Consider the following 12,500-nt stretch of genomic DNA (forward strand, 5'->3'; position numbering starts at 1 on the left):
CTCCATCAAATTTTTTTTAAATCTTCCAATCTCCTTCTTGGTGCCCTGAAGTTCACTTTTCATCTCATTGAGGTTTTCAGTGGCCGAGAAAACATTTTCCATCTCTTCAACGATTTGAAGTTCCGCCAAGATTCTATTTTTTGTTTCCTGGTTTAATTCCTTATTAAATTTCTTTCCAAATTCATTAGGCTTGGGTTTTAAGTTTAATGTTGAAAGCTGATTTACCACGTCAAGAAGGCTTCTGTTGATAATCAGGTCTTCAGCTGTAGTGGCTGTGAATCCTTCTCTGCAAGTAGGACAAGTTTTCTTTAGGGTCATAATAATCCTATTGATGCAAGGGCCACAGAAAGTGTGGGAACAAGGGAGATTCCTTGGACAATTGTCTTCAGAAAATACATTACTGCAGATGTCACACTCCAAGGCGTTGGACGCCTAAAAAGAAAAAACAACAACAAATAATCATTAAACTTTCTAAATGTCAATCACTCGGATGTCAAGGCTTGTCAGTCCTATATGAGAGGACCAATTTACTTGATATCATTTTATTCTAAAAATGCAGACACTTTGCACTTTTTCTAAAGTGCCCTGAGTCAGTGGTGAAAAAGATGGTTAGGCGTGAACATACGATTTTAATGGAATCTTGAAAGATTTTTATAAATGGGGCAATTATTTTTTTTTTTAAATGCCTCTGAGGGAATTTAGTGGAGAAACTGAGGTTTCTTTGTGTGGGAAAAAGAAGTGGATAATTCAGATCTTTTGTCTGTGGGGAGGGGGTGATGAGGAAAAGAAATGAGACGTAGGGATTCTTATATACCACCAATCTCATTCGTTCCTGGTCTAGCTTAACAGACCATAAACAAACTTGCTATGGGAGTTAGTAAATATGAAGGAAAGACGCCACAGTACTCACAAGCAATTCAACAATGAGTTCTTTGTGTTTTTGGAGATTAGGTGTGATTTTGACAATCCATTGTCACAAATAACTCATATCTTTCCAGACAATAGGATTTAGTCTCATTCTCTTGCCTGTCCTTGCATGCAAAATACACAGTATGTACAGTATTCTAGAAGAGTCATTCCGAAGGCTCAATGGAATAAATTAAAGCAACACTTCAAACAATGATAGACCCTAAAGCGGAGAAACCGATATTTGCTGACAGAGTTAAGGAAAAAATCTGTTGATAATTGAATCAACTAATACAAAAACCTAAATTACTGAAAGAAAACGTGAGGTTGAACAAGCACTTAAAGAAATTCCCATACTTAACACGAGTCCAACTACGAATGGAAATGTTTTTGTAAACTTTGCAAAAAATATGATCAGAGAACAGGCGGCAAAAAAAATTCAGACATCGGTGGCTGACACTGAAACGAGAAAAATCGGAAAACTAAAACCAAAAATAATGATATGCAATGAATACAATGATGAAGATGATGTAGTAAATACTATGATTCAAAGAAATCGCTGCCTGAACCAAATCCAAAATATATAAGAGAAGATGAGTGTAGTCCTGAAGAAAAATGCTTCTTGGGGGACCACCCACTATGTGCTGAAATGGGATCCTGAAGTTCGGAGGGCTATTCATGATAATGGGGACAAAGTTTCGTTACGATGGGGTATCCATAACATACGTGATAGGTACCACGTGATCACCTGCTACCACTGTCAGAGATATGGACATTTTCAAAAAGATTGCAAGTCTAAGAATGAAGATTAGGTCTGCAGGAAATGTTCAGGGAGACGCTCCACCATGGAGTATAATTCGCAAGTGTCAAAGTGTATAAACTGCACAAAGTTAAACAGACCAAGTGACCACACAGTAAATTCTAGAGATTACAAAGCTTATGACTTGGAATTGAAAAGACTAGCAGAAAATACTGATCATGGTTACTAGGGATGTCATAAACTTTGGCTATGTAAATATACAATCTGTAGGTTATAAGTCCGTTCAAATTCGAGACTTGATAAACGAGAAATATTTGGATATGCTAGCATTTTCTGAAACATGGTTAAATAACTTGGACAAGGAAAAGATCACTGAAATGACACCTCCCACACATGCCTTCTTTCACATACCGAGAGAAGGTAGGTCTGGTGGCGGTGTCGGACTCTTTATTCATAAAAGTTACTCAAATCTCAAAATGTTGAAAAGAATTAGTGTAACAAGCTTTGAATATATAGAAATAAAATTTACGCCAAAAAAAAAACAGAAGAATATCCTTTGTAAAAATCTACAAACCTCCTAGAACAAATACTAGTATCTTTTTGAAAATTTGGTGCTCTCATTGAGATGATTATAATGGAGAAAAACGAATTAGCTATCAGTGGACACTTCAATTTTTGGATGGATGACGCATCAAATCCTGACACTTTGGCATTTAGTGAGTTACTAGAATCATATTAACTAGTGAATAATGTTGACTGGACAACTACTTTAACTGGACATACGTTAGATTTAGTTCTAAGTGATTACATGAATGATATTGTATCTGATGTAAAAGTCGAAGAGAAATGTACTATCTCCCCAGTACACAAACTTATTACGTTTAGTCTACCTCTACAGAAACATGCATTAGTAAAGAAAATAAATTTTAGACATAAATCAAATTTTTCTCCCACCGTATTTATTGAAGAAGTTACAAAGAAAATAAAAATATATGATGCTATCAACATTCCCTGCGATCATGATGACCAACGTCTGTTAGGAGCTAAGTGTGTTAACTGTCTTATGACCACTTTTAATAAAGCGCGTAATAGTGAATATGATACCATGTGCCCACCGATGGAAAAGACTATAACTTGGTTTGATGGAGAGACTTTGGTAAAAAAGAGGGAAAAAAGACATAAAAAAAAGAAAGTGGAATAGGTTATAAACTGAACGTACTTGGGTAGAATACGAAACTGCTACTAAGAAGGAAAAAAAGTGAATACTATGAGAGAAATATCCTCGAAGCAGCAACAGACATAAATATAGCGATACACGAGGTGCTACAGATACTGTATGTAGGGAAGGGACCTACAGCCCTTTAGAAGAAAGGGAAGGGCGGGTCCATCAGGACGACATGGCCATCTCACCCAAAAATAGATTTTTCGCTTCGCTCAAAATCCGTTTTTTGGGCTCAAGCCATGTCGTCCTGATGGAAATATACCAGAACATTACTGTATCTGTGGATTCTCAAAACGTGCCATACTCTCAAGAAGGTATTTCCTGGTCAGACTAGACCTAGAGACCTAAGATGTTACCATCATATATCTTTTCATGTAACCATAGACTATGTTAGTGTTTCCTGCCCCCTAGAGGGAAGAGTAATACTAGACTCTGGAAAAGTCTCGAAGAGTACATATACCTATGTATGAATAACAGACAAGCCAATATAGTGGTCTCACTCTATATTATGTAAAGCAAAGTTTGTAAAAGTACCGCTGTGTTGGTATGAAATACCGACAAGCTCCCCGTTCGATTACTGGATTGGACAAAAGTTTATATCCGGGTAGGAGGAAAACTTGTACATCCACCACCATCCCTTTAGGGCATGAAGTTCTCCCACTAGGGGGAAGCATAAACCAATGAAAGTTGCTTGCAGAAAGGAACAATCTATTGGAATTATTCATGTTAAAGTATACATAGTTTACGTAATGCTAAACCATTTTCTAGTAAAATGACACGGGCGAATGAGAGGCAAGGTTCACAAGAACTAGTTTATTGACAATCCATAAAAAATAAAAACAGGTTAAACAACAATTATACATATGTAAGAGGAGGATAACCAAGAAATAAGCATAAGGATCATAGTGAACAGAAAATTGTTTATCTGAAAGAAAAAACATTAGCGCCACTTTTAAATACCGAGGTATTAAAACAATAAAAGTCTGTATTCCTATTCAGTCACACTGGCGTAGGAAACGCTTGGCACACGTGTCTGCACTTATGCTAGACTCACCTTTGATTATGGAACAGTCAATGTGGGCACCTTAGTGCCCTAACACTTAGTCTGTAGAACAGTCCATGACTACACACCCACCAGAGAATTAATCGTCCCAATTAATTTCACTGTTCCTCGCAGAGTTAAACAGCAGGTTTAACGACACTACCCACTGCTACCACAGACCTCTTTAATTGCTCCACTTGCTTCGCATAGTGACGAAAGAAAACTCTGGAAGACTTCCAGCCAGTGAATGAGCGAAGATGTTCGAGATCCATGTTATTAAAGAAATTTAAGGATGAGGCAACTTTCCTCGGATCGTGACCTGCGGGTGTACTATCTGGATCCGCTCTGCGAATTAAATAGGTGATTTTCACCCTTAGTTGTTTCAGAGATAAATTTGAGCCTGATGCTTCTCCCTTGAACAGTTGACCTCCCCTAAAGTCTGAAGTTCTGCGAAGATAGACCTTTAGGCATTCCACTGTACATAAAGATGCATCTTCTTTCAGAGGGCAGATTCTCCAGGGACCCCACCTGTTGGTGGGTAGCTCGTTCTTGGCGAGAAACGTTGGATCAGGAAAAAGGTTCAGTTCTCCCCCATCTGAGAACTATACACGTCCTTCCTCTCGCGAGAGGGCTACTATTTTACTAACCCTAGCCCCCGAAGCGAGTGCAAACAGAAAAATAACTTTTTGGGTCAAATCCTTTAAAGCACACTCCTCATTGTTCATCAGCGAAGCAAAAGGATGAACTTTATCCAGAGACTATGAAATGGGCTTTGGAGGTGCTGATGGTCTGAGCCTAGCACAAGCCTTCTGAATTTTGTTAAAAATGTCGTTAGAGAGGTCGACCTGGAAGGCATATAAAATGGGTCTTGTTAAGGCAGATATTGATATCGTGTTGGCTGCTAAGCTTTGACTCCCTTGAAAGATCTCAGTTTGCCGAGGACCCTCAATAGAAGGTTGTGAGGAGGGAACAGGTAAATCCTGGACCATCTGTTCCAGTCGAGGGACATCATGTCCACTGCTTCTGCTAGGGGATCCTCGTATGGGGACACGTAGAGAGATAAATTCTTGTTGTTTTTCGTCGCAAAGAGGTCTATCTGCAGTTCCGGGACTTGACTTAAGATGAAGGAGAATGATCCTGCGTCTAGGGACCATTCTGACTCTATCGGTGTGAACCTGGATAGAGCATCCGCCGTCACGTTGCGGACTCCTTGAAGGTGAACTGCTGACAAGTACCATTTCTTCTTTTCCGCTAGCCGGAAGATGGCCAACATCACTTGGTTGAGTGAAGGTGACCTCGACCCTTGTCGATTCAGGCATCTCACTATCACCTCGCTGTTTAATACCAACCTTATATGGATCGAGCGGCGAGGGGAGACTTTCTTCAAAGTAAGGAGTTCTGCCATGGCTTCCAGAAAGTTTATGTGAAATTTCTTGAATAGATTGGACCAGGTTCCTTGGGCCTTCTTCCGGTGAGAATGACCTCCCTGTCCCTCCTTCGAGGCGTCTGTGTGAATAGTCATAGAGGGGGGAGGTGGCTGGAGAAGCACCGACTTCTTCAGTTGCTTGACTTGGGACCATGGCCTGATAAGCGTACGTAGACGAGGCGGTACTGGCCTTATCAAATCTCTTCGCGTGTTTGATGCATAATTCCCTCCAAACTTCGGTTGCATCCTTTAGCTGTGCTCTTAGCACTGGGTCTGTTACTGAGGCAAATTGGAGAGAACCCAGCACTCTCTCCTGTTCGCGTCTTGATATTCTTTCAGAATCCAGAAGTCTCTTGACAGAACCTGCTATTTCCTTCCTCTTCTTCGCAGGGATGGAGAGTTGGTGTGACACTAGGTCCCATTGGATTCCCAGCCACCGGAACTTTTGAGATGGAGAAAGCCAAGACTTTTTTCTGTTGATCTTGAAGCCTAGATGTTCTAGGAACAGGATCACCTGTAGGGAAGCTTACAAACACTCTGTCTTGGATGCTGCCATCACCAGCCAGTCGTCCAGGTAGGCTACTATTTGGATTCCTTTTAGGCGTAATTGTTTGAGAGCTGCGCTCGCAAGCTTCGTGAAGATCCTTTGGGCTATATTTAGCCCGAATAGCATGGCTCTGAAGGCGTAGAGTCTTCGATGTAGCTTGAATCCTAGGTAGGGGGAGAGTCGACGACTGATTGGAATGTGCTAATAGGCGTCTGACAAGTCTATGGAGACGGTAAATGCCCGCTTGGGCAGTAAGGTCTTTATGTGTTGCAGTGTTAGCATCTTGAACTTGCTGTTCACTATGAACTTGTTGAGTGGCGACAAGTCCAGAATGACTCTGAGTTTTTCTGAGTCCTTCTTTGGAACACAAAACAGCCTCCCTTGGAATCCCTTTGGATTACTCTTTTCTCCAAGAGTTCTCGAATGTACTCTTCCAGAACGGGGGGTGGAGTGTTGGAAGAATCGTGGGCACGGAGATGTAGTGCTGTGCCAGCTCTAACCCAGTCCATTCTTGAGTAGGCTGTGGGACCAGGGATCGAAAGTCCAACGATCCCGAAAAAGATGGAGTCTCCCTCCTACCGGTAGCATTTCACTTTGGTTGCTGTTGACCGGAGGCCTTGCCTCTTTGAACACGACCTCCCCTAAATCCCCTTCCCCTTGAGGGGCGTCTAAACGAACCTCTGGCTGATCCTCTAGCTCTTGCTCGAAAGGTAGTAGACTGCCCTTTGAACGCTGGGTTAAATGGCGGAGACTATGTGGTCACAGCTTGGGGTACCGACTGGTATGTGGCCGGGGTTTGTGCCACCATCTCGGGCACTGCGGTCAAAGGAACTTGTTGCTGCTGCTGTCTGAATGGCTTGGCTGGCCGAGAGGGTAGCCAAGGCTTCTTAGTCTTCCTCTTTGGTTGGGGACCCTCATCCGGGGAAGACTTTCTCTTAAGAGATAGACCCCACTTCTGGAGAAGGTTTCTATTCTCCGCGGCGGCCTTATCCACTACCTCCTTGAACGCTTCACTAGGGAAGAGGTCTTTGCCCCAAATGCAGGAGGAGATTAGTTTCCTTGGCTTATGCCTCACCGCAGCCGAGGCGAACACGAACTCTCTACAAGCCCTCCTAGCTTTGACGAAGCTGTAAAGGTCCTTCGTCACTGTGGCTAGATGTGTCTTGGCAACTACCATAAACATTTCATGGGCCTTGGGGTCACTTGCCATTGTCTCCAGAGTCGTTTGCAGAGACATTGAGGCAGCAAGTCTTTCTTTTGTCTCAAGCTCCCTACGCAAAAGAAAGTCAGACAGCTTCGGGAGATCTTCACCGAACTGACGTCCGGCAATATCGGCCTCCAACTTCCCGACTGAAAAGGTAAGATGAACGTCCTTCCAGTCTTTCTGGTCCATGGGTAAGGTCAAGGATAGGAGTTTACACTCCTCCAAGGAGGGGCATGGCTTACCCGCCTCGACCGCTTTCAACACAGCCGTAAACCCTTTTTGCATATACGGAAAGGCTCTAGAAGGAGAGGACACAAAGGAAGGGTGCTTCTTACTCAAAGCGGGTACCTTTGAGTTTGTGAAGCCCCTCTCTTTCATCGAGCTTGACAGCAAGCCTTGAGCTTTAGCATGGTCAAAAACTATGACCTCCTTCGGCTCCGTTTCTTCCTTTGAGGCTGGTTCCTTCCTTAGGCTTACATAGTAGTCCGGATACGACTCCTTGCTGGGCCAGAATTCCACCTCCTCAAGGGGGATTGAGCCCAATCTCTCTGAGATGACGATCTTTCCCATCGTCATAGGCATGTGCTCGGCATACCTCTAAGGTTTGGCATCCGAGCATAAGGGAAGGTCCTTCACGCTGAGCTTCTTCTGGGGCCCACGTGATGCTGCAAGTCTTCGCATCTCCAACTTCATTGCAGCAGCCTTCTCATTACTTTCCTTCTGCATCTGTTGGATCATCCCAACGATGGAAGAAAGGGACTTTCCCAGATCCTCTGGGAGAGCAGACGATGTTGAGGAAACAGGTTCATGGGCCTCAACCGGGGTAGCCGACTCCTCGTCGAATTCCTCCTCTTCATTGTCTGGAGCCTGGGTCTGCTCCTCTTCCTGGTCTTCTGCCAGAAGGTCTTTTTCAGTGTACTCGGACACCTCTGACATCCTATCGTCCAGTTGGATGTCTTGCAGGGCGTCCGCGACTTCAGCATCCACCTGGATCTGAACCAACGGTATCTCCGCTTGAGGCTGGGGAATCGCTGCATCTGCTGATGCCTTAGGGAAAAGGTAAGCCCTCATCTTCTCGCTTGGAAGATAGGGGCCAGAAGTGTTCTTCTGGAAGCCCCTTACCCAGGTTCGAAGCTTCTCCCTTGCTGCGTCCCTTGACTCCGCCGTCTTAGGAGTGTCAAACGCCTCGGTAATCAGGTTTTTGCAAATGGTACATACCTGCGGGTCCCAATACCGGAGATCCCTTTTGGAGACTGCGCATGCTGCGTGCCTCCTACACAAGTCATGTCCGCAGAAGTTCTTGCTGCGGACGTTGCAGAATAAACTCCCACACTTCGGATGGTCCTCCTGTAAAGAGAAGAAAATTCCATGAGTATCAAGTGAACCACATATAACTGGATAACTAATGTTAAGTATACATAGCTTAAAGAAACTAAGCTAGAAAGGAAAGAAGGAAAGACACACACTTGTATTTCCTGCCCAGTCAATTGCTGTAACCTTCCAGATAATAAAATTTCATGGTTATTCTATACTAGAGTAACCAATAAGGAATTTCCAGAGGAAAATAGGTGAAGCACACATCCAAATTAAGTAATATTAAAATACTGGATAGTAGAAAAGAAAGAACTCACTTTCTTTATCTGTATGGTTCCACCAAAAGGCTGTACAAGACAACACAAGAGTGTTAGAAAAACTTAGTGTGGTAATATATTCTATACTATAGTTTTCTCCATGCAGTATATCCTATACTGAAAAATACTGGCTACAGTATATAAAATAATGTATTGGCTGGCACGTACCTTAAACTAGTTCCAAAGTATACTACTTTTAGACTATTAGGTGGAAGAGCGCTGGTTCAAATATGTGTGTTGGCCGGCAGCGGCAACTAAAAATAATAGCACCCGGCTGCCGGCCGCTAATCGTAGCGGCCGGCAGAACTATGCTGTTCTTCTATTGCCGGCCGGCAAGGGTATACTACCAATGCCGGCCGGCAGCAAAAAGAACCAGAGAACTTCCAACTGCCCGGCTGCCGGCCACTCATGCCGGCAGCCGGGCTAGGGTATAAACACTAGAAGAGAAACAGGATGGATGCCGGGATAAGAGACGGCACTGCCTCATATCCCGGCAACCAGAAAGAGTGCACATAAGGAAGGGGAGAATATAAATTCAGGCTTCTGTTGTCCAATGCCGTCTGTCTCTACAGACATACAGGGATGAGAGACCAAGGGAGGTCTGGGGAACACTCTAAAGAAGAAGGCGTGCGTGCCAGCCGGCAAGGGACTGAGTTAACTCCACATCCTAACTTATGCTAGGTACAGATGTAGAATGACGGACAGAGATGTAATGGCTAGGCCATTACTAAGGAAAGAGGGGGAAGGGGGAAAGAGGGTCTTGCAAACCCCGCTTTAGTAAAGAATCACCCTGCAGCAGTATTTGCCATCTCCCTCGGAACTAAAGCAAGGATGGTGTTGTTATTCACCGGAAAGAAGGATCTCATCCTTCACACCGAGAACAACCACACTGGACTAGTCTGCTAGATCACAAAAGAAGGAATCATCTCGTACAGAAACCTTCAAAAGTGGACTAAGGAGGCTAAGCCTCCTGTGTCTGCTCTAGACCTAGCAAAGGAATCTCATTCTCTATGCTAGAAAGAAACAGACCCAGACTAAAAAACTCTGATGTCCTTCCTTACTGGAAACAGGAAAGAACAGAAACACCCTAATATAGTTATATCTAAATGTTAATTCAGATAAACCATTAGGGTTAAGCCCAAGGCTTAAACAGAGGGAAAAGGGATTGCACATATTCTCCGAGGAGAAGAGAGCAACCGGGGAGTGTGAGAAAGTATACTAGGGCCCCATAGGCGACTAGCCTAGGCGCGAAGAGAATTGATTACCTAAATCACCGAAACTCACTCATATACTATCTTGGAAGAAATATCAACAATATCTTATATTTATAAAACTGCCTAAAGCTTCAATAAGATTTTAAAACACTCGGAAATCTGAATATCCTGCATGAAAGTACTAGGGCCAAAAGTCTAGGCTACCAAGCCTAGCGTAGGCCAGGATCGGTAAATCATTCGCCGAAATGAAAATACTAATAGCATCATGTAAAGAATTCCTATGTAGAGCTAAATAGCTAAGATTATTAAAGCATAACGGCCAGGAACGTCGCTCTGGCTAACTAAATGACTCATGCATGGCTAGCGACAGCGTCCAGGACGCCTCCGGTAGGCAACAGCTCTTGTAACGAAAATATCGCTATCGAAATATCTTAAAATCACCAAGAGCTTACATTTATACATAAAAGAGATAATACTCAACTTATCAGAGGCAGAAGAGGTTGGAAAAAGCATCATTAGGTTGAAAATAATCCAAGATAAGCGAGTAACACAGGGAAAACACCGAGTTGTTGAGCTACGTAAAAAGGAATACAGATGGCGCCGTCGGCGGCGCTATGCACGCATACGAAGCGGGATAAGAGAGGTGCCTTGCGAGCGGCTCTCCTTTCTTTCCCGTTTTTCGTTTTCTTGCCACTTGACCCCTTCGAAGTGTTAATTCTGTTCGGGGTGCAGATTGCTATGTGGCATGTCAAGAATACGTCCTCTGATATTACGCGATATCCTTGGTTCACTTAATATGGGATATTCGCTCCAGGAGTTAGAATTCTGGGTACCTTAAGGTAAATTCTCTGGGAATATCACCGTAGTCAAATATACCCAAGGAAGCTACTCTATAGGAACTTCCATCAGGATGACTTGGCTTGAGCCCAAAAATACATTTTGTAGTTCAGTATTCAAGCAGTGTCATTCATAAGGCTCAATATTACACATAACTAGTCTAAAATGGCCCTTTATAAGACTCAACACTACACACTGCATTACAGTATACTTGATGTGTGTTTTCTAAGACTGAATACTACACATGTCTATTCTAGTAATGTCATCTCTAAGACTCAGTTCTTTAAAGTGCAATGCTCTATTCTAGAGGAGTTATTTCTAAGGCTGAATACTACATAGTGCGGTAGCCTAAAGTACTCTACAAGTGCAATTCCTAGTACGATACTGCACCAAACAATTCCAGACTTGCCATCCCTAATGCTCAATACTACACAGAACTTGTATTCTTGAAGTGTCATTTTCAAGGCTCAATACTACACAGTGTAGTACAGTATTCTAGAAGTGTTATTCGTAGATCTCAATATTGCACAGAACTATTCTAAAAATGTTATTCCTAAGGCTCAATAATACACAAAATTATTGTGAAATGGCCATTTCTAAGGCTTTACACTACACAGTCTAGTACAGTATTTATAAAGTGTCATTTATAAGACTCAATACTACACAGAATTATTAAGAAGTGTTATTTCTAAGGATCAATGGTATACAGTCCATTACAATCTTCTGGAAGTGTCATTATTAAGGCTGAATACTGCACAGTATAGTACAGATTTTTAGAAGTGTAATTTTTACGGCTCAATGCTGGACAGAACTGTTCTAAAAGTTTAATTTCTAAAGCTCAACAATATACAGTGTGGTACAGTATTCTAGCTGTGTAATTCCTAAGGCTCAATACTAAACAGAATTATTCTAGAAGTGTCCTTACTAAGGTTAAACATTATATAATGCAGTACATTTTTCTATATGTTATTTCTAAGACTCGATACTACACAGAAGTATTCTGGAAATATAATTTCCTAGGCAAAATACTACACAGTACTATTCAAGAAGTGTCATTCCTTAAGCTCAATTCTACATTTTGTTGTATGCTATTCAAGAAATTTCATGCCTAAGGCTCCATACTACATATAATTATTCTAGAATGGCCCTGTATAAGGCTTAACACTACACACTGTATTGCATTATACTTGAAATGTCTTTTCTAAGGCTCAATACTGCAGAGGCCTATTCTAGTAGTGTCATTTCTAAGATTCAATTCTATACATTGTAGTACTGTATTCTAAAAGTGTCATTTCTAATGCTCAATACTACACTGTGTAGTAGACTACAGTATTCTTGAAGTGGTATTCCGAGGCCTCAATACTACACCGAACTATTCCAGACTTGTCATTTCTAATGTTCAATACTACACAGAACTAGTATTCAAGAAAGGTAATTTCCAATACTGAATACTACACAGTGTACTACAGTATTCTAGAAGTGTTATTCTTAGAGCTCAGTATTGGATAGAACCATACTAAAATTGCTATTTCTAAGGTTCAATACTCCACAGATCTAGTAATTGATAATAATAATATTAATTGTTGTCATTTCCAAGGCTCAATACTACAGAGAACTATTCAAGAGCTGTCATTTTTAAGGCTCAGTGCTACGCAGTGAAGTAGAGTAATCAAAAAGAGACATTACCAATGCTTGATACTGTACAGTACAG

The 12,500-nt window shown here is 42.1% G+C and overlaps 1 protein-coding gene across 1 annotated transcript in view; it reads right to left on the reverse strand.

Moving 5' to 3' along the window:
- The window catches only part of LOC137648388 (tripartite motif-containing 13-like), a 17,048-nt gene that overhangs the window by 3,574 nt on the left and 974 nt on the right, over positions 1-12,500 (reverse strand). Inside the window, exon 2 of the mRNA XM_068381315.1 lies at positions 1-432. This exon is cut by the window's left edge and continues 171 nt beyond it. Within this exon, the coding sequence (XP_068237416.1) occupies positions 1-432 (432 nt within the window). The remainder of the gene's footprint in view (positions 433-12,500) is intronic.

This window comes from Palaemon carinicauda, chromosome 10 (assembly GCF_036898095.1).
Source record: "Palaemon carinicauda isolate YSFRI2023 chromosome 10, ASM3689809v2, whole genome shotgun sequence".
NCBI classification, from domain to species: domain Eukaryota; kingdom Metazoa; phylum Arthropoda; class Malacostraca; order Decapoda; family Palaemonidae; genus Palaemon; species Palaemon carinicauda.